The 23373-nt window shown below is 46.2% G+C and overlaps 1 protein-coding gene across 1 annotated transcript; it reads right to left on the minus strand.

Annotated features, from left to right (window-relative positions):
* Positions 1-10755: 10755 nt before the first annotated feature.
* On the minus strand, positions 10756-22890 carry LOC141212358 (uncharacterized). The gene is made up of 2 exons (XM_073664915.1): positions 22759-22890; positions 10756-16166 (listed from the first exon to the last, which is right to left on the minus strand). The coding sequence occupies exons 1-2, from the start codon at positions 22888-22890 to the stop codon at positions 14751-14753; spliced, it is 1548 nt and encodes a 515-aa protein (XP_073521016.1). The 3' UTR covers positions 10756-14750.
* Between the last annotated feature and the right edge of the window lie 483 nt (positions 22891-23373).

The following is a 23373-nucleotide window of genomic DNA, read 5'->3' on the forward strand; positions in this document are numbered from 1 at the left end:
GGGACAGCTCATAAAGTCTCACGGCTTTCAGTATCACCTCTATGCCGATGACACACAGATCTACCTTTCTGGACCTGATATCACCTACTTACTAACCAGAATCCCCCAATGTGTGTCTGCTATTTCATCTTTCTTCTCTAGATTTCTAAAACTTAATATGGATAAAACTGAATTCATCATCTTTCCACCATCTCACTCAACCCCCCATCTATCAAAGTCAATGGCTGCCCACTCTCCCCAGTCCCGCAAGCTCGCTGCCTCGGGGTAACCCTTGACTCTGATCTCTCCTTCAAACCTCATATCCAAGCCCTTTCCACTTCCTACTGACTCCAACTCAAAAATATTTCCCAGATCCGCACATTCCTGAACCACGAATCTGCAAAAACACAAGTGCATGCCCTCATCATCTCCCGCCTCGACTACTGCAACCTCCTGCTCTGTAGCCTCCCTTCTGCCACTCTAATCTATCCTAAACTCTGCTGCCCGACTAATCCACCTGTCCCCTCGCTATTCCCCGGCCTCTCCTCTCTGTCAATCCCTTCACTGGCTCCCCATTGCCCAGAGACTCCAGTTCAAAACCCTAACCATGGCATAAAAAGCCATCCACAACCTGTCTCCTCCATATATCTCTGACCTAGTCTCCCGGTACATACCTGCACGCAACCTCTGATCCTCACATGATCTCCTTCTCTACTCCCCTCTTATGTCCTCTTCCCACAATCGCATCGTGGAAATCTTCAAAAGGAGCCTGAAGACCTACCTGTTCCGAAAAGACTACAATCTGCAGTAACCCTTGCTCCACCACACTGCTGCACGATCAGCTCTACCCTCACCTACTGTATCCTCACCCATCCCTTGTAGATTGTGAGCCCTCGCGTGCAGGGTCCTCTCTCCTCCTGTACCAGTCGCTGACTTGTTTTTGTTCCAATTATTGTACTTGTTGTTTGCTATGTATACCCCTTTTAAACATGTAAATTAATGGTGCTATAATAACAAATAATAATAATGCGACTTATCTAATCTAATCTAATTTAATATAAACTAGTGATTGTATGATGACTGCATTGTTGAAAAAAGCCTGGGACGGGCTGAAACATCCTTTGGAATTGGCAATGAAATAAAAGAGCAATTATTCACTGAACACGTGAGTGCTGGGAATTACTTCCTTTCTGCATATTCTACTCCACGTGCACCACCACCACCGATCCACCATCCCTGTATTCATATTGGGATACGAGCACACATTTTTCACCATCGCTGCAACAAGTCGGATTTTCAATTAGGAAGAAGCCGCTAGAATTATGGTGCAATCCACAATATCAACAGATTTCCTGAAAATCCCAACAAGTGAGTTCAAAAGATGGGACTTTGAGAGGGGAAACTAAGAGGTTGATTTCATACGAGTTGCATGCTGAAACACTTGTAGAATATTATCGAGAAAAGAAAATACAGCAGGACTTAAGGGTTTAACCTACGCTCGACGCTGTTTTCAGAAGATAATATATTCTGCGATGATTTTGAGCAAGTGCTTAATAAATGCTCTATGGATTTGATGTTACTAACTATTGACAGATTGCATAAAGCCATCGCTGACCTTAAAGTTCAGAGTGCTAATATTGAAGAGCAATTAACCTCCTGTTTGAAATCTGATGAACTTTCCATTATGAAGGAATCTTTGTAATTCTGTTCTGGATATTCATTGAAAGGATTTACAAGAGAGAAAAAGAAGGAAATTTACTCGTGACACTGAAGACTATCTTTCTAATAAAGTTTATAGATGGCGAGAGCAAACTTTCAATAGGATTAGAAATCCCAGACAATGTTTTAGGAATGATTTTTATTCATCTGCTTCTAGCAGCGAGTTCTCAGGATCCTGAAGGAATCCATGTCCTTTTTCCGCGAGAACAAAGAAGCAGAACATCACAAGAAGAGGAGGAGAGCAGGTCGCCATCACCGACACAGCTACACCTGCGATGCAAACAAGATCTCAGGTCCCTTGTTATAAACATTTCATCAAAAACTTTTTTTGCAATTCAGATGCAAGTATTGCAGAAAGGACTTTCATTTGTTGTTATGTCCAAACTTAATACATTTCAACTTGATTTGGACATTAAGTTTCTCCGTAATGTCAGATTAAAACGTATTTTTCAAATGTGATTACACCTGCGCGCACTTTACCTGTATTACAGGTGAAATGCTTTACTGCATCTGAACTGGGATTAAGACAAAGAAGCTTTTTCTCTCCACCCAAAATTCACGTATGCAGATAGACAAAGTGGTCCTTATCCAAGAATGAATTTGGGTTTTAGAGAGAGACAAGCATTGACTTCTTTAAGGCATGACGATTCGATCGAAATTAAACCGGCAGCCAAGGGTGGTTCAGTGGTGGTAATGGATCGTTACAAATATTAAAAAAAGAAATCTTGCGACAATTGTCAGATCAGACGACCTATGTACCACTGAGCCATGATCCCTTGCCCAAAATTCAGAGGAAAATTTCCAACATGATTGATAAATATAAAAACCTGGGTATTATTGATGATAAATTAGCGGAGTTTTTGGTGAAGACGGATCCCCTTACATCTGTATTTTATAAACTGCCAAAGGTGCATACAACCTTAATTGATCCTCCGGGCAAGGCCAATTGTGGCATCAACTAACTCGGTATTATCCCCGTTATCAATCATGTTGGTAGGATCCTCCTCAATTAAATAATAAAAACAAAAGCATTTCTTCTGGATACTAAAGATTTTTTTGAAAAAAATTAAAATGATTGATGATAGTGGAGATGATACTATATTAGTTACCATTGATGGAGCTAATTTATACCCTTCTAGAGGACATCACAAGGGACTTGAGGCGATCCATTGGATTTTGAATTGAAATGAATTTACACACTTCCAAATTGATTGCATTATCGTTTTTTTGACTCTAGTCCTCAATGAGAACTATTTTCTCTTTCAGGACACTTTCTATTGTCAACGGAGGGGTTTGGCGATGGGTGCTAATGTGGCCCCCCCATATGCAAATGCATATATGGCATTCTTTGAAGAACGATTTATATACAAACATACTTTATTTCAAACACACGTGAAAACATGGTATAGATATATTGACGATGTCATTTGCATATGGGAGGGGCCACACTAGAGGCAATGCAAGATTTTGAAAAATATCTGAATAATATTTGGGATGAATTAAAATTTACCACGACAAACGATTTGCGCAGAATTAAATTTTTTAAGATACATCAATTATTAAAAATGATAATAGTCTGGATACAGATTTATATAGAAAAAAAAAACGGACAAAAATTGTGTTTTATACTTTGAAAGTGCGCACTCTTATTCTCTTAAGAGGGCTATCCCTAAATCACAGTTACAAAGGATACGCAGAATTGTGTCCGAACCATCTCTTTGTGAACAGAGACTTACTGAAATGCGACATGATTTTATGGCGAGAGGTTATCCACGCCACCTGTTAGAGAAAGTTAAAGAGGATTCTCTGTCTAATAAAAGATCTAGAAGTGCATTATCACACAGGATACCTTTTGTCAGGGATTATCATCCAATCAATTTAAAAGTTGATCATATTGTTAAAAAACATCGGCATATCTGACATCATGCGTATCCTCAGATATCACAGTTTGAGAATCTCCCATTGATTTGTAACAAAAAGTTGACTAATATTAAAGATAAATTAGTGCGTGCGGACCTAGGTAGTGAAAAGAGAGAATCTAAACAAACCTTTATTTCTAGTAGGAAAAAACGGTACATATCCATGTTTGGGATGTTTCCAATGTAATAATGTTGCTAAAGGAGGAGAATTTTTTTTTATGACTCTCAAACCGGACAACAACGAAAAAGAAAAGTTTTTTTTTACTTACCTCTTCAATAACGTGATTTATATGATAAAATGTCCCTGTGGTTTAGCTTATAGTGGAGAAACCACGCAATCAGTTGGTACAAAGATTAATAAGCACAAATCCACAATAAGGTGCGGAGATATTACCTTTATTGGTATTGCCATTACCTCTTCCAGCACATTTTCTGGAAAAAAAAACACACATATTATCGCACAATTAAAATACGAAGTGCTGGAACAGGTGATAATTCCTAGAATTCCTAGGAGGGGTGGTAATATAAAGACAATGCTCCTCCGAAGTGAGGCGTATTGGATACATAATGTAAAAACGTTATCCCCGAATGTATTAATAAAGGTTATGAAATGAGTCGCAATATATGAAATTTTATCTTTTATTTTTACCTTAAATTTGTTTGTGATTAAAAAATATACCGTATTTTTTCGGACTATAAGACGCCCTTTTTTCCTCCAAAATTTTGGAGGAAAGTGGGGGTGTCTTATAGTCCGAACTGTGCCCCGTACTATATACCTTTGGCTGTGGGTGGTGAGGGGAGCGGCGGCGGGGCACAAGAGGCAGGAGCCGCCTGCTGCAGCCTACACTGTGCCCGCTGCTAAAGAAAATGAATATTCACTGCTCCACACGCCCATGGGCGTGGAGAACAATGAATATTAATTTTCCTCAAAAGCGCGCACACTGTAGCCGCAGTGCGGCTCCTGCTGCCGCTGTCCGGTTTACGTTCCCGCTATTAAAGACCATGAATATTCACTACAATCCACTCCCATGGGTTGTAGTGAATATTCATGGTCTTTAATAGTGGGCACAAAGACCGCCGTCCGCAGCAGGAGCTGTGCTGCAGGTACTGTGTGAGTTAATGGTCACTGCTCCACACACACAGTTCTGGCGCAGGGAGCAGTAACTATTCCAGAACAGCATCTCACACTGTGTGAGGGCGCATGGCAGGGACGTCATGCACGTCTTTCATAGTGAGTGTCGACAGCAGAGTGGGACGTAGCGCTAGAGGAGAGAGGAGGTGATTATAATTGTTTATTTTTGTGTGTGCAGCGTGATGGGGATCAGGGGATGGCCTTATATACTACGATGATATAGTTAGTAAAGCCGAATAAAGACTTGCGTCCATCAAGTTCGACCTGTTAGTTCTGTAATTGCTAAAGTTGATCCAGAGGAGGGCAAAAACCCCAAATGATTTAGCCAATCTTCACCTGAGGAAAAATTCCCTCCCGACTCTGAAACCAGCAGTCAGAATAAATCCCTGTATCAACCTACTATTTTATTCTATTTTTAAGTATATGCAGAAATCTGCCTGGTATCTAGAAATGCATCCAGTCCCCGCTTGAACTGGTTTAGTGAATCCGACATTACCGTCTCCTCACTCAGTGAATTCCATATTCTCACTGCTCTTACCGTAAAGAACCCCTTCCTATGCTGGTGCTGAAACCTTTTCTCTTCCAGTCTTAGTGAGTGCCCTCTTGTTACCGTAATATCCCTCCTTTTGAACAAATCCCTGGCAAGGTCTCTATACTGTCCCCTAACATATTTGTACACATTTATTATGTCCCCCCTCAACCTTCTCTTTTCCAGGCTGAATAGTCCTAGTTTTGCCAACCTCTCTGGGTATTGCAGTCCCTCCATTCCCCTTATTAATTTTGTTGCCCTCCTTTGTACCTTTTCAAGCTCATTTATATCCTTTCTATATATTGGGGCCCATAACTGAGCACAGTATTCCAAGTGTGGTCTGACCAGTGCTTTGTACAGTGGAAGAACAATGTTCTCATCCTTTGCAGCTATACCTCTTCTGATACATCCCATTACCCTGTTTGCTCTTACAGCAGCCGCCTGACTTTGGGCACTCCAATTTAGTTTGCTATGAATCAAGATGCCCAAGTCCTTCTCCATCTCTGAATTCCCCAATGATTTCCCATTCAGTGAGTACTGGTGACTTCCATTTTTCCTTCCCATATGTATGACCTTACATTTCTCCTCGTTAAACCTCATTTGCCATTTAATGCTCCACCTACCCAGCTTATCCAAATCCCTCTGTAGGTCTGCACTGTCCTCTTTTGTATTAATTGTTTTACATAACTTTGTGTCATCTGCAAATATTGATATTTTACTATTTATTCCGTTGACTATGTCGTTAATAAAGATATTAAATAACATTGGGCCTAGTACAGACCCCTGTGGTACCCCACTAGTGACGCTTACCCAATCTGAGTATATTCCATTTATAACCACCCTTTGCCTTCTATCCTTTAGCCAGTTAGCTACCCACTTGCAGACATTTTCCCCCAGCCCCATCATTCTCATTTTGTATACCAACCTATTATGTGGCACGCTATCGAACGCTTTTGAGAAATCGAGATACACGACATCCACTGGTTCCCCCTGATCTACTCGAGAGCTAACCTCCTCGTAGAAGTCAATCAGGTTTGTTTGGCAGGAGCGATTCCTCATGAATCCATGTTGGTTCGGGGTTAATAGATTATTAGCATCAAGATGCTCCATGATTGCCTCTTTAATGAAGCCTTCAAAAATTTTGCCCACAACGGACGTCAGACTCACCGGCCGATAGTTTCCGGCGTCACTTTTCGCTCCCTTTTTGAATATTGGCACTACATTAGCCTGTCGCCAATCAAGTGGTACAGACCCAGTCTCAACAGAGTCCTTAAATATAAGATATAACGGTCTGTCTATCACATTACTTAGTTCCCTTAGTACCCGTGGGTGTATGCCATCAGGTCCTGGTGATTTGTTTATTTTAATGTTACTGAGGCGTTTCTGTACCCCAGCTTGGGTTAGATTTGTCATACTTAGTGGAGGATTAAGCTTGTCACTTCTCATTTCGCCTGTTAGTTCTTTTTCCTTTGTGAAAGTTGACGAAAAAAAATTATTTAATAGATTAGCTTTATCCTCATCTTTCTCTATGATTTTCCCTTCCTCACTTTTTATCGGTCCAATATTATCCGATTTAATCCTTTTACTATTTATATACGTAAAGAACAGTTTGGGATTTGATCTACTTTCCCTAGCAATACGTCTCTCTGTTTCCTCCTTCGCTATTTTTATTTGTTTTTTACAGGTTCTCGTTTTTTCCTTGTAACACATTAGTGCCTCCTTACTGTTTTCCTGTTTTAATCTCTTGAATGCCTCTTTTTTGCTATTTAACGCCCCTTTTACGTTCTTGTTCAACCATATTGGTTTCCTCTTATTTCTGGCCCTTTTATTCCCATACGGTATATACCTCTCGCACTGAGTATTCAGAATTCTTTTGAAGGTTTCCCATTTACTATTCGTATTTCCTTGATTAAGAACTTTGTCCCAGTCTATAAGTTGAAGGTTTTCTTTCAGCTGATCAAACTTCGCCCTCCTAAAGTTTAATGTTTTAGTTGTTCCCTTATTGATAACCCTACTGAAGGGCATTTTGAAGTCGATAATATTATGGTCGCTATTACCTAGGTGCCCCACTATCTGTACCTCAGTTATTCTATCAGGCCTATTAGTCAATATTAAGTCCAACACGGCCTTCCCTCTCGTTGGTTCCTGCACTAGTTGGGAGAGATAATTATCCTTGATATTTGTCAAGAACCTTTTTCCTTTCTGCAATCTACAGGTTTCTGTTTCCCAGTCAATATCCGGGTAGTTGAAATCCCCCATTACAATCACCTCATTATGTTTTGCTACTTTGTCTATTTGTCCTAATAGCAGTTTCTCATTCTCCTCTGTTATATTGGGTGGCTTATAGCAGACCCCCAGTAATATTTTATTATTATTTTTTGCCCCCTCTATCTCTACCCACATGGACTCGACCCCCTCTTCTCCCTCTCCTATATCTTCCCTTAGTCTGGGCTTTAGACGTGACTTTACATATAAGCAGACTCCTCCGCCTTTCCCCTGTTTCCGGTCCCTTCTAAATAAACTATAATCTGTTAAATTTACCGCCCAGTCGTAGCTATCGTCTAGCCAAGTCTCTGTTATACCTACGATGTCATACCTCTCCTCCGATATAAGCGCCCGCAGCTCATCCGCCTTATTGGTCAGGCTTCTTGCGTTGTTCAGCATGCAAGATAAAACTTTGGGGTTATTTAGCATCCTATTCTTCTCTAACGATCTAACTGTACTATCCCCACCCCCCTCTCCACCCTCATTATATTCACTTCTCCCCTTCCCCCTTGCTTGCCTCACATCCCACCTATTTCCTTGGTTCCCCCCCCCCCCGTCTCTAGTTTAAAGACTCCTCCAACCTATTAGCCATCTTCTTCCCCAGCACCGCTGCACCCTCCCCATTGAGGTGCAGCCCGTCCCTACGGTAGAGCCTGTAGCCGACAGCGAAGTCGGCCCAGTTCTCCATGAACCCAAACCCTTCTGCCTTGCACCAACTCTTTAGCCACTTATTCACCTCCCTAACCTCCCGTTGGCGCTCCTGTGTGACTCGCGGGATTGGTAGTATTTCTGAGAAAACTACCTTGGAGGTCCTTGCCCTAAGCTTCCTACCTAGATCCCTGAAATCATTTTTAAGGACCCTCCATCTACCACTCACTTTGTCATTGGTGCCAATGTGGACCATGACCGCTGGGTCTTCGCCAGCCCCACCCAGTAACCTGTCAACCCGATCCGCGATGTGCCAGACTCGAGCGCCAGGGAGGCAGCACACCGTTCGGCGATCCCGGTCTTTGTGACAGATTGCCCTGTCTGTCCCCCTAATAATAGAGTCACCCACTACCAGGACCTGTCTAGCCTGCCCTACACTTCCCCCCTCCCCCTCATTACTGGAGCATACACTCCCCCGGCGGTCAGAGGATCTGTCGTGCTCCAATAATGCCGGTTCTGAACCAGCCTTCCTATACTTCTTCCCTCTATCCCTTCTAACTGTTACCCAGCTCCCTGCCTGTTCAGCCTGCGCTTCCCCACTAAGCTCCACCCCCAGTGTTGACCCATTGAGTGTCTGCTCGGTGAGCAGCAAACTCCGTTCCATGTTGTCGATGCTCCTCAGTACCGCTATCTGAGCACTTAGATCCAGGATTTGGGCTTCCAAGTGCACGATATGCTCACATCTCTCGCAGCAGTATGGATCCCTGAGCGGTAGCTCAGGGAATGCATACATTGCGCAAGATGTACACTGCACGGCTCCGGCCAACATGGACGTCATTCTAAATATGGGGATACAGTCAGTATATATGTACAAGTACAAAACACAATTATTTATATATAGGTGTTTGGACGGGGATCAATTAGGGATGTGCAAGTGTATCGATTAGATATCGGCGCGGGATCAGTTAAGTATGGACGGGGGATCAATTAAGTATCAATTAAGTATGGACGGGGGATCAGCTGAGTGGGTCAGGTGGATTAATTAAGTATGGATGGTGTGTCAATTAACTATGGACTGGGATCAATAAGTATGGACTGGGGAAATAATTAATTGTGGACTAGGGAATCAATCAATTAATTATGGACAGGGGGTTTAATTAAATAGGGTAAAGCAAATAAATAGGTATGGACGGTGGGTCAATTAACTAAGGACTGGGGATCAATAAGTATCAATAATATCAATAAATATGGACTGGGGAAACAATTAATTGTGGTCTGGGGAATCAATCAATTAATTATGGACAGGGGTTAATTAAATATGGTGGGGGATAAGGCAAATAGATAGGGACTGGGGATGAGTAAAAGTGGACAAGGGGAATCTATTAAATAGGATGAGGGGTGCCATGCATACCAGGATGAGGGGTGCCATGCATACCAGGATGAGGGGTGTCATGCATACCAAGAAGAGGGATGAGGGGTGCCATGCATACCAAGATGAGGGGAACCATGCATACCAGGATGAGGGGTGCCATGCCTACCAGGATGAGGGGTGCCTAGCATATCAGGATGGGGATCAAGGGGTGCCATGCATACCAGGATAGGAGATTGGGGTGCCATGTATACAAAGATGGGGGATTTGGGTGCCATGCAGACCAGGATGGGGATGAGGGGTGCCATGCATATCAGGATGGTGATGAGGGCCACGTATAAGAGGAAGGAGGGGGCCATACAGACCAGGATGGGGAATATTAACAGAATTGGGGGACATTACCCCTATAACAGTGTCAGCAGCAGACCCCCTCCCCCTTAACAGGGCATCATGACCACATTTTTTGCTTACATTTTCTTTCTTCCTCTAAAACCTAGGTGCATCTTATAGTCTGAAAAATACGGTATTTCTTTGTTTTAGACAACATTGTTGCGCTGATTTAATATTGATGAATCCCTACTTGATGTAATTTCAATGATGATACTCGACACAGTCCAAGTGGAAGTTATTTTCATAAGATAATTTACGTATAATATAATAATAATAATAATATAATGAGATAATCATGTTTCAACTTCATATTAGTAAATTGAATAGAAATAAATCTAATAGAGGATTAATTTAAAAATAACTAATAGAATAGATTTGATACACTATAATATTCTAAGGAATAAACCTTCTGTATAGCATATGATTCCTCAATATAGCTTTGGTTAATTATATTTAATGCAACAATGTCTACGTAGCCGTGAATAATATAATAATTCAAAAAATACATAAAATAAAAAATAAATTATGTTATACGGGATTCATGCATGAAGAATTATATCGGGTAGGCGGTTTTTTGTTTTACATCTGATGTCACTTCTGAGGTGTAATCCTTTATAAACTAGTGATTGTATGATGACTGTATTGCTGAAAAAAGCCTGGGACGGGCTGAAATGTCCACTGGAATTGGCAATGAAATAAAAGATGTGACAAAGTCACTGGTAAAGTGCTGGAGGGGAGATATGTTTTCCTGAGGCCATTAGCTTTAGTGAAATAAAGCCGTTAAGTTTCCTTCAGCATATCATTTGCTGAGAAGGGTTAAGTCACCACTTGTAAAATGTATGTCTTTATAAGAACAACCATAGAGCGGGCGGGAGGTTGTTCTCCATATCTCCACCTGAAGGTGCGGTCTGGGGTCTAAATACAAGGTCTGCTGAGGCATTACTTGTTCAGTAAGTCTGGGGAGGCAAACTCCAGACATGTTAGTGTTGAGCTGACCTGAACCTTGTGGAGTTGCTAGACTCTGAGCAGGTGGACCCCTGCTAACACAAGGACTGTGTTTTGCGTGACCAATTTATTTTTTTGTTTTCCCGTTTTGCCCAAAGGGCTGTTTTATTTTCATTGACTCAATGTTGGTTTATGCCACATTCTAATAAACCAACCAGAGATATAAAGAAAGCGTACCTGTGTCTACCTCCGTGTGCAGCTGAGTGAGCGATCTAGTGAGCAATTATTCACTGAATACGTGAGTGCCGGGAATTACTTCCTTTCTGCATATTCTACTCCACGTGCACCACGCTAACGGAGTGCCGATCCACCATCCCTGTATGCAGGGTTCTAGTGATCTGCCTACCATCAGGAAATAGTCTAAGTATGGAATTATTAGGGTGTTCTGTTCACAAAGATTCGCTGTCATCTCCACTATGATCTTTGTAAATACTCTCGGAGCCATGGACAGACCAAAAGGCCGGGGCCCTGAACTGAAAATGTCTGATTCTCTAGTTTATGGATAGGGCCACTCTCGGGAATTTTTCAGCTTCTGCATGGATTGAAACATGGTAGTATGCATCTTTTCTCATTAAGACATACCACAGAAGAGTCCGCATAATCACGCAGCTAATACACCACCACAACGGGGAGACTCATGGATGATTAACGAGAGGGCATCGCAAAAACAACTGAGAAAAATGACCAAGGAAAAAATAGCGACATAAAGCCCATAAACATTACTTAGATGTAAAAAATATATAAATCTTTATTGAATATACACTGTGTTCAGAATTATTAGGCAAATGAGTATTTTGATCACATGATACTTTTTATACATGTTGTCCTACTCCAAGCTGCATATTATTGAGAGCCAACTACCAATTAAGTAAATCTGGTGATGTGCATCTCTGTAATGAGGAGGGGTGTTGACTAATGACATCAACACCCTATATAAGGTGTGCTTAATTATTAGGCAACGTCCTTTCCTTTGGCAAAATGAGTCAGAAGAGAGTTTTGACGGGCTCTGAAATGTCCAAAATTGTGAGCTGTCTTGCAGAGGGATGCAGCAGTCTTGAAATTTCCAAACTTTTGAAGCGTGATCACCACGTGTACATCTACCCCAACGCGTGTTTCGGCGAACCTTCGTCAGGGGGTATGTGTCAGTGTCAATGTGATCCCTTTTAAATGTGCCCACGCCAATCACCACGTGTGTAAAAAACCGGATGTCTATAGTCTGATCGATAGGTTTGAGGACCTTTGATGATGCATACCGTGTCATGATAGGCGGGGCGCCGTCGGCATCACGTGGCACCCGTGTCACAGTCAGCTGACCGCGGCGCAGGTCCTCACGATGTAGCAACCTAGAAACAGAAGTTTTACAGCCGATTGTTTTGACTTCATCTTGAAGGGTTGATATACCAGAAATCTGTTCAGACCTCTCAAATTTACTATATCTCTGAAAGTGCCATCCAGCTTCTTTATCAAGAAAAGGGGGGAATATAATCCCTTTCCTTATTCTTCTATGGGTACCTCCAAGAGGACCAAAAACTCTGCCTCCAGGACTAACTATTGCTTGGAAGATCTTCGGAGAGGTGTCACCATGAAGGTTTGCAGGGGTGGAAGGATAGTCTGGAATTCCAATTTTAGGTCTGCTTCCACTATCCCTAGAATCCAGACATGGGATGAATTTTATTTGTACGCATGGAGGAAGAGGGAAAGCATTCCTCCTTCCGGGGGAATGACATCACTGGGAAGACTTCCTTCCACCTGAAGGCGGCCCCCCAAACAAGAAACCTTTTTTTTAGTCTTCTGACTTCCTATTTTCCCTGATCCTAGGAGGTCTTTTCCGGCCGTATCTTCTATTCCAAAAGGTACTCCTGTATTCTGGGATAGACAAACTGGGGAATCCTTTCTTTTTATCTCCAGCTTTGTCCAAGATGTCATCCAGAACTTGACCAAAAAGAAAGCCCCCATCACATGGGATTGAACACAGTTTGGTCTTTGACTGGACATCCCCAGGCCAACTTTTTACCCATAGCGCCCTATGAGTGGCAATAAAGAGGCCCGCTAACCTGGCTGCCAGCCTCACTGAGTCTGTTGAGGCATCTGCAATAAAAGCTGATGCTCCCTGCATCAGCCACGATCTTTTCCCTTGGGACATTATCCTTCGGTTGACCTTCTAGTTGTTGCAACCAGATAATCATAGATCTGGCTGTACAGGTCGTAGAGACCGCTGGCTTCAGGGCACCCACCGAGGACTCCCAGGTGTGTCTTAAGTAACCATCGGCCTTTCTATCCAGATGGTCTTTCAGAATATCCACATCCTCAAAAGGCAAGGTAGATTTTTTGGATGAATTGGCCACTGCTACGTCTATCTTTGGGATCTTATTCCATGAGTCTTGTTTTGGTATCTTCTCTTAGAAGATGATGGTAGTGAACCCTTTCTCTTCGTTTTTTCTCTTAATGAGAGCCTGAATCTTTTCATTAATTAGAAATATGCGTCTCTTTTTTTTTTCTCTAATCTACAAAACATGAACTCTTGTATGGATTTGGGGGCCGTAGCATCCGAGATGCCCATGGTAGCTCTCACAGCCTTAATCAACCTATCTGCGACTTTTATAGGATAGCATGGCCTACCCCCTGTATCGCCATTAAAGAATGAAAAGGAACAAGAATCCAATCCACATTCACCTTCCGACTTTATAGATTCATCTAAATCAGGTGATAGTTTTTTGGACCCTTTCCTTCCCTTTCTATTCCTTTTTTTATGAATAAGGGTCTCAAGGGAATTCTTAACTTGTGCCCTGATCACGGATCTCAAATCCATGAAGTTAGTGGATTCTTCACATGCGGTTTTCTGTATACAATCTGCACAGAGTCTTTTCTGCCACAAGTCAGGTAACTTATCCCTACAAAGGGTTCACTCCTTATTCTTTTGTGCCACATTTCTTAAGTCGTTCCTAGTAATTAGAGACAAGAAAAAGGGACTTAATTACCATGGTGAAATTTCACAAAGATCAGTCAGCATTCTGGAATTTAATAATGTACCAGATTCAGAGGCTGGATCAAATCACACCATTATTCGTGGTTGGTGGTACTGTCACTTCTGCAACTCATGAGACTGCCATTGCTGCGTGAACTCTGATCCTGGCACTGCCGTTCCTCCATATCACATGGGGAAGGAGAGCCAGAGAAAAGCCACTCTTTTGGCAGTCAGGCTTGATTTTAAAAGAGGGACCAGCCACAGCAACTCCCCCACCCCCTTGTACATGCCTTCCCCAGACCCCCTGGAAGTGAAATCCAACACTTCAGGTCAGAAGTCTCCGGCATGCTCTTCATCAGGGCACACCAATACCAGGGCCTCCTGCACATGCGCAAGCCTGGGACATTGTTGGGGCCAGCAGGCATCCAAAAGAACTTCAGCGCTCGCATCTACATGAGCCCTCAAGTGACCAGCGGTGGCGCTTCCAGGACCCGACACCGGCACTATAGACAAGGAGCCTTTCTTCCAGGCAAGGCCTGGGTAAGTTTCTCCTTTAACTTTCCTCTCCTGATTCTTCAGCTTCAGGTTCCCTCATGGACAGGAAACCAAAATGATGCGGGGTAGAGGTGCAGCCCTCTTATTCAGTACGCTTCCTGTCCTTATTGGGTGAATTCCCTCTCTCGTGTGGCGCTGGTCATGGGGGAAAGGAAAATTTTAGAAATTGTTCTGGTATTCAGTGAGATATTAATGACAATCTTACTTATCAAAGGAAGTGTACTCATTATTCTGAGCAATTTTTTAAAAAATTTTAAAACACACAGTGTACATGATTACAGTTTCTTTCCTGTATGACTTCCCTCATGTCTAACAAGATACGATTTATTTACAAAAGATTTCCCACATAGTGAACATGAATACGGCTTCTCCCCAGTGTGACTTCTCTCGTGCATCACAAGACTCCGTTTATCTGTGAAGGACTTCCCACATTCCAAACATGAAAATGGCTTTTCTCCTGTGTGAATTCTCTCATGTCTAACACATTTTGATTTCTCTGTAAAGCATTTCCCACATTCTGAACAGGAATATGGCTTCTCTCCTGTGTGAGTTTTCTGATGTCTAATAAGAGTCCCTTTATCTGTAAAGCATTTCCCACATTCTGAACATGAATATGGAGTCTCTCCTGTGTGAATTCTCTGATGTATAATAAGACTCCCTTTTTCCGTGAAGAACTTCCCACATTCCAAACATGAAAATGGCTTTTCTCCTGTGTGAATTCTCTCATGTCTAACACATTTTGATTTCTCTGTAAAGCATTTCCCACATTCTGAACAGGAATATGGCTTCTCTCCTGTGTGAGTTTTCTGATGTCTAATAAGAGTCTTTTTATCAATAAAGCATTTCCCACATACTGAACATAAAAATGTCTTTTCTCCTGTGTGAATTCTCTCATGTATAACACAATTTGATTTATATGTAAAGCATTTCCCACATTCTGAACAGGAATATGGCTTCTCTCCTGTGTGAGTTTTCTGATGTCTAATAAGAGTCCTTTTATCTGTAAAGCATTTCCCACATACTGAACATGAAAATGTTTTTTCTCCTGTGTGAATTCTCTGATGTGTAATAAATCTTGATTTATATGTAAAGCATTTCCCACATTCTGAACATGAATACGGCTTCTCTCCTGTGTGAATTCTCTGATGTGTAATAAGATTCCCTTTATCTGTAAAGCATTTCCCACATTCTGTACATGAATATGGCTTCTCTCCTGTGTGACTTCTCTGATGTGTAATAAGATTATATTTCTTTGTAAAGCATTTCCCACATTCTGAACAGGAGTATGGCTTTTCTCCTTTGTGTTTTCTTTGTGTCTGAGCTGAGCTTTTAGTAAGTTGCTTGTCACACTGAAGTCTTGTATCCACTGTGTCACCTGGAATTGTGGTAACAATGTGAGATTGCTCAGGAGATGATTCCTCATGATCAGGAGGATTATAAGAAGGTGAAGTGCTGTAAAGTCCAGGAGGTGCAGGAAGGGTGATGAGGTTTTCTCCATTAGAGTGCTTCCTGATATCTTCTTTTTTACAATTTAGTGATAAACCTTTATTCCCACAAGGATTTCCTATCAGGATGAAAGATAGAAAAAAAATCACATCTAATCTACAACACAAAAGAGATTTCTGAATGTATTTTCTGGATCTCACAATGAAGACCCTCGTCAGTGAAAGTACCGGTAATAAGGAAGACAACTACATGCCATAACATTAACACAATGACGGGTAAAGTGAATAACACTTATAAACTGGTGACATTGGCACAAGTCAGGGGTGGCAGAGACTAGACAGCAAATAGACAGTTCTTAAAGGGAACCTGTCATCAGGATTTACCCCCTTAATGTACCACCAGTGCCATTTCACTCTCTCAAGCTTCCTATCATGCCCTCAGTGTAGAAAAGTGTCCACACAATTAACAATGGAGTTTTAATCTTTTATTACTGCATGCAAATGAGATTGTCTAATCACGAAGGTGGGCTTCATAAAGGTGGCCACCGTAATCATGTCCACAGTATGCCTAAGGACTAGTGTTGAGCGAGTATGTTCTATTAACCCTTTTGGCGAATATGCTCGGGCCGAGCTCCGAGTATTTATAGCTGCTCGGTGATATGGTTGAATCGCTTGATTTGCGACTGTTTGACAGCTTTATTACATGTGAGGAATGTCTATTTCTTACACATTCCTCCCATGTAATAAAACTGTCAAACAGTTGCAAATCATACACACGGGAGCGATCTAACCTTATCACCGAGCTGCTGTAAATACTTGGAGCTCGGTCCGACCATACTCGGACAGAACATACTCGCTGAACCCTACTAAGGACATGATACGAACCCTTAGAAGAATGAAATAGCACCAAAATCATATTACAGGGTTAAATCCTAATTACCGGACCCAGGGGAGTCCTTCTCCCAATGTCTGAGAAGAAAAATCTACAGTGGCAGAAAGTGCAACGATTCCAGTATGTGAGCAACCTGTAGTGCAAATGGGCCTCCATGTCCCCTCTGGAGCCTCCTTATTCCATTAACCACCCTACACCACGGATCCTTCTTATCCCCTGGAGCCTCCCTACACCACGGATCCTTCTTATCCCCTGGAGCCTCCCTACACCACGGATCCTCCTTACCCCCTGGAGCCTCCCTACACCATGGATCCTCATCATCCCCTGGAGCCTGCCTACACCACGGATCCTCCTTATCCCCTGGAGCCTCCCTACACCACGGATCCTCATCATCCCCTGGAGCCTCCCTACACCACGGAGCCTGCTTATCCCCTGGAGCCTCCCTACACCACGGATCCTCATCATCCCCTGGAGCCTCCCTACACCACGGATCCTCCTTATCCCCTGGAACCTCCCTACACCACGGATCCTCCTTATCCGCTGGAGCCTCCCTACACCATGGATCCTCATCATCCCCTGGAGCCTCCCTACACCACGGATCCTCATCATCCCCTGGAGCCTCCCTACACCAAGGATCCTCATCATCCCCTGGAGCCTCCCTACACTACGGATCCTCCTTATCTCCTGGAGCCTCCCTACACCACAGAGCCTGCTTATCCCCTGGAGCCTCCCTACACCACAGAGCCTGCTTATCCCCTGGAGCCTCCCTACACCACAGAGCCTGCTTATCCCCTGGAGCCTCCCTACACCACAGATCCTCCTTATCCCCTGGAGCCTCCCTACACCACGGACCCTCCTTATCCCCTGGAGCCTCCCTACACCACGGATCCTCCTTATCCCCTAGAGCCTCCCTACACCACGGATCCTCCTTATCCCCTGGAGTCTCCCTACACCACGGATCCTCATCATCCCCTGGAGCCTCCCTACACCACGGATCCTCATCATCCCCTGGAGCCTCCCTACACCATGGATCCTCCTTACCCCCTGGAGCCTCCTTACACCACAGAGCCTGCTTATCCCCTAGAGCCTCCCTACACCACAGATCCTCTTTATCCCCTGGAGCGTCCCTACACCACGGAGCCTCCTTATCCCCTGGAGCCTCCCTACACCACGGATCCTCCTTATCCGCTGGAGCCTCCCTACACCACGGATCCTCATCATCCCCTGGAGCATCCCTACACCATGGATCCTCATCATCCCCTGGAGCCTCCCTACACCACGGATCCTCATCATCCCCTGGAGCCTCCCTACACCATGGATCCTCATCATCCCCTGAAGCCTCCCTACACCATGGATCCTCCTTACCCCCTGGAGCCTCCCTACACCACAGAGCCTGCTTATTCCCTGGAGCCTCACTACACCACGGACCCTGCTTATCCCCTGGAGCCTCCCTACACCATGGATCCTCCTTATCCTCTGGAGCCTCCCTACACCACGGAGTCTGCTTATCCCCTGGAGCCTCCCTACACCACAGAGCCTGCTTATCCCCTGGAGCCTCCCTACACCACAGAGCCTGCTTATCCCCTGGAGCCTCCCTACACCACGGATCCTCCTTATCCCCTGGAGCTTCCCTACACCACGGATCCTCCTTATCCTCTGGAGCCTCCCTACACCACGGAGTCTGCTTATCCCCTGGAGCCTCCCTACACCACAGAGCCTGCTTATCCCCCGGAGCCTCCCTACACCACAGAGCCTGCTTATCCCCTGGAGCCTCCCTACACTACAGAGCCTCCTTATCCCCTGGAGCCTCCCTACACCACAGAGCCTCCTTATCCCATGGAGCCTCCCTACACCACGGATCCTCCTTATCCCCTGGAGCCTCCCTACACGACAGAGCCTCCTTATCCCATGGAGCCTCCCTACACCATGGATCCTCCTTACCCCCTGGAGCCTCCCTACACCACAGAGCCTGTTTATCCCCTGGAGCCTCCCTACACTACGGATCCTCCTTATCCCCTGGAGCCTCCCTACCCCACGGATCCTCCTTACCCCCTGGAGCCTCCCTACACCACAGAGCCTGTTTATCCCCTGGAGCCTCCCTACACAACGGATCCTCCTTATCCCCTGGAGCCTCCCTACCCCACGGATCCTCCTTATCCCCTGGAGCCTCCCTACACCACAGATCCTCCTTATCCCCTGGAGCCTCCCTACACCACGGACCCTCCTTGTCCCCTGGAGCCTCCCTACACCACGGATCCTCCTTATCCCCTGGAGCCTCCCTACACCACGGATCCTCCTTATCCCCTGGAGTCTCCCTACACCACGGATCCTCATCATCCCCTGGAGCCTCCCTACACCACGGATCCTCATCATCCCCTGGAGCCTCCCTACACCATGGATCCTCCTTACCCCCTGGAGCCTCCTTACACCACAGAGCCTGCTTATCCCCTGGAGCCTCCCTACACCACAGATCCTCCTTATCCCCTGGAGCGTCCCTACACCACGGAGCCTCCTTATCCCCTGGAGCCTCCCTACACCACGGATCCTCCTTATCCGCTGGAGCCTCCCTACACCACGGATCCTCATCATCCCCTGGAGCATCCCTACACCATGGATCCTCATCATCCCCTGGAACCTCCCTACACCACGGATCCTCATCATCCCCTGGAGCCTCCCTACACCATGGATCCTCATCATCCCCTGAAGCCTCCCTACACCATGGATCCTCCTTACCCCCTGGAGCCTCCCTACACCACAGAGCCTGCTTATTCCCTGGAGCCTCACTACACCACGGACCCTGCTTATCCCCTGGAGCCTCCCTACACCATGGATCCTCCTCATCCTCTGGAGCCTCCCTACACCACGGAGTCTGCTTATCCCCTGGAGCCTCCCTACACCACAGAGCCTGCTTATCCCCTGGAGCCTCCCTACACCACAGAGCCTGCTTATCCCCTGGAGCCTCCCTACACCACGGATCCTCCTTATCCCCTGGAGCTTCCCTACACCACGGATCCTCCTTATCCTCTGGAGCCTCCCTACACCACGGAGTCTGATTATCCCCTGGAGCCTCCCTACACCACAGAGCCTGCTTATCCCCCGGAGCCTCCCTACACCATAGAGCCTGCTTATTCCCTGGAGCCTCCCTACACCACAGAGCCTGCTTATCCCCTGGAGCCTCCCTACACTACAGAGCCTCCTTATCCCCTGGAGCCTCCCTACACCACAGAGCCTCCTTATCCCATGGAGCCTCCCTACACCACGGATCCTCCTTATCCCCTGGAGCCTCCCTACACCACAGAGCCTCCTTATCCCATGGAGCCTCCCTACACCATGGATCCTCCTTACCCCCTGGAGCCTCCCTACACCACAGAGCCTGTTTATCCCCTGGAGCCTCCCTACACTACGGATCCTCCTTATCCCCTGGAGCCTCCCTACCCCACGGATCCTCCTTACCCCCTGGAGCCTCCCTAAACCACAGAGCCTGTTTATCCCCTGGAGCCTCCCTACACCACGGATCCTCCTTATCCCCTGGAGCCTCCCTACCCCACGGATCCTCCTTATCCCCTGGAGCCTCCCTACACCACAGAGCCTATTTATCCCCTGGAGCCTCCCTACACCACGGATCATCCTTATCCCCTGGAGCCTCCCTACACCACAGATCCTCCTTATCCCCTGGAGCCTCCCTACACCACAGAGCCTGTTTATCCCCTGGAGCCTCCCTACACCATGGATCCTCCTTATCCCCTGGAGCCTCTCTACACCACGGATCCTCCTTATCCCCTGGAGCCTCCCTACACCACGGATCCTCCTTATCCCCTGGAGCCTCCCTACACCACAGAGCCTGCTTATCCCCCGGAGCCTCCCTACACCACAGAGCCTGTTTATCCCCTGGAGCCTCCCCACACCATGGATCCTCCTTATCCCCTGGAGCCTCTCTACACCACGGATCCTCCTTATCCCCTGGAGCCTCCCTACACCACGGATCCTCATCATCCCCTGGAGCCTCCCTACACCACGGATCCTCATCATCCCCTGGAGCCTCCCTACACCAAGGATCCTCATCATCCCCTGGAGCCTCCCTACACTACGGATCCTCCTTATCCCCTGGAGCCTCCCTACACCATGGATCCTCCTTATCCCCTGGAGCCTCCCTAGACCACGAATCATCCTTATCCCCTGGAGCCTCCCTACACCACGAATCATCCTTATCCCCTGGAGCCTCCCTACACCACGGATCCTCCTTATCCCCTGGAGCCTCCCTACACCACGGATCCTCCTTATCCCCTGGAGCCTCCCTACACCACGGATCCTCCTTATCCCCTGGAGCCTCCCTACACCACGGATCCTCATCATCCCCTGCAGCCTCCCTACACCAAGGATCCTCATCATCCCCTGGAGCCTCCCTACACCACGGATCCTCCTTATCCCCTGGAGCCTCCCTACACCATGGATCCTCCTTATCCCCTGGAGCCTCCCTAGACCACGAATCATCCTTATCCCCTGGAGCCTCCCTACACCACGAATCATGCTTATCCCCTGGAGCCTCCCTACACCACGGATCCTCCTTATCCCCTGGAGCCTCCCTACACCACGGATCCTCCTTATCCCCTGGAGCCTCCCTACACCACGGATCCTCCTTATCCCCTGGAGCCTCCCTACGCCACGGATCCTCATCATTCCCTGGAGCCTCCCTACACCACGGATCCTCCTTATCCCCTGGAGCCTCCCTACACCACAGAGCCTGCTTATCCCCTGGAGCCTTCCTACACCACAGAGCCTGCTTATCCCCTGGAGCCTCCCTACACCATGGATCCTCCTTATCCCCTGGAGCCTCCCTACACCACGGATCCTCATCATCCCCTGGAGCCTCCCTACACCACGGATCCTCATCATCCCCTGGAGCCTGCCTACACCAAGGATCCTCATCATCCCCTGGAGCCTGCCTACACCAAGGATCCTCATCATCCCCTGGAGCCTCCCTACACTGCGGATCCTCCTTATCCCCTGGAGCCTCCCTACACCATGCATCCTCCTTATCCCCTGGAGCCTCCCTAGACCACGAATCATCCTTATCCCCTGGAGCCTCCCTACACCACGAATCATCCTTATCCCCTGGAGCCTCCCTACACCACGGATCCTCCTTATCCCCTGGAGCCTCCCTACACCACGGATCCTCCTTATCCCCTGGAGCCTCCGTACACCACGGATCCTCCTTATCCCCTGGAGCCTCCCTACGCCACGGATCCTTATCATCCCCTGGAGCCTCCCTACACCATGGATCCTCCTTATCCCCTGCAGCCTCCCTACACCACAGAGCCTGCTTATGCCCTGGAGCCTCCCTACACCATGGATCCTCCTTATCCCCTGGAGCCTCCCTACACCACAGAGCCTCCTTATCCCCTGGAGCCTCCCTACATTACTTGGTCTATATGCAGCTGAACCTACTGCACATGTGATACATCCGCCCCTGCCCAAAACACTAAATATATGTCCTTAAAAATTATGTTTAAAGGGAAACTGTCCGTTCCCTGTGCCCCCAGAACCCGCAGCAGCTGTGTCTGCAGATATAAACTCTCCGTCTAACATCTCTATTACATTAAACACACAAACAGATCTTTAGAAAAAGTATTGTATTTCTAAAGTTTATGATATGTAAATGAGGCCTTTGACTTGTCGATGAGGCGCTCGTGACCCCAGAGTAGTCGTCCCACTTAGCATGTCATCACGGCTTTGGGGGCTTGAGAACATGACAAACCTACCGCATGCGCGTGGCTTCTCCTCCTCACTGCATTGAGCCTCTGACGCCGGGTGTACGCGTCCCATTACTGAGATAGGAGAGGACGGTCACTACTGGTCAGAGTCCATGTAGATGGGAGGAGCTCGGCCTCTAGCCCCGCCCTCCTCTCCCCTCCCCCTACACAGAATCTTATCAGGAGCGGCCGTCACCTCCGATCTCAGTGATGGAACAATGTTTCCTAACTGAATAGAGATTTTACCCCGGAACCGAGAATCCTGAGACGGAAGAAGAAATACGCAGATTTCTGTGGAGACTCCGGGGACAAAGTTTCCCATTTCCATCTCGTCTATTCTTACAATTCATGAAGTTTATTCCTCTTATTCTTGTGTAATAAAGACTGATCAGGACGTTGTGTCTATTATATGGGAACAATGAGGAATACTGTCACCATGTAACAATACATCGCTTATGGTTTATGGCCGCCAGGATTTGGCAACACAAAAATGTCTGAAAAGAAACAAAGTATTTATTGTAGAAAAGTCCTAAAAGAAAATGAAATAAATATATTGTTATTGGCTTGGATCAGTTGTATTACCGCAGTTACAGCGACCCTCCACCCCGGGACTGAACACTACACATTTCCCTGTACAGTCCCCTATGGGGTCCTCTGCCCTCCGCTGCCCCCTCAGCTCAGATCGGTGGTCTCTTCCCCCGGCTTCCAGGACGGCCAATGCAGTGGTATGGGGAGTGCAGTAGTACGTCTACCCCACCCTCCCCTGCCTTCCTGTGTTGTGACCTATGGGGCAGCGCCACATCCTATTAAT

The sequence above is a fragment of the Phyllobates terribilis genome, unplaced genomic scaffold (assembly GCF_046119375.1).
Source record: "Phyllobates terribilis strain yellow unplaced genomic scaffold, ASM4611937v1 Scaffold_171__1_contigs__length_4068163, whole genome shotgun sequence".
NCBI lineage: Eukaryota > Metazoa > Chordata > Amphibia > Anura > Dendrobatidae > Phyllobates > Phyllobates terribilis.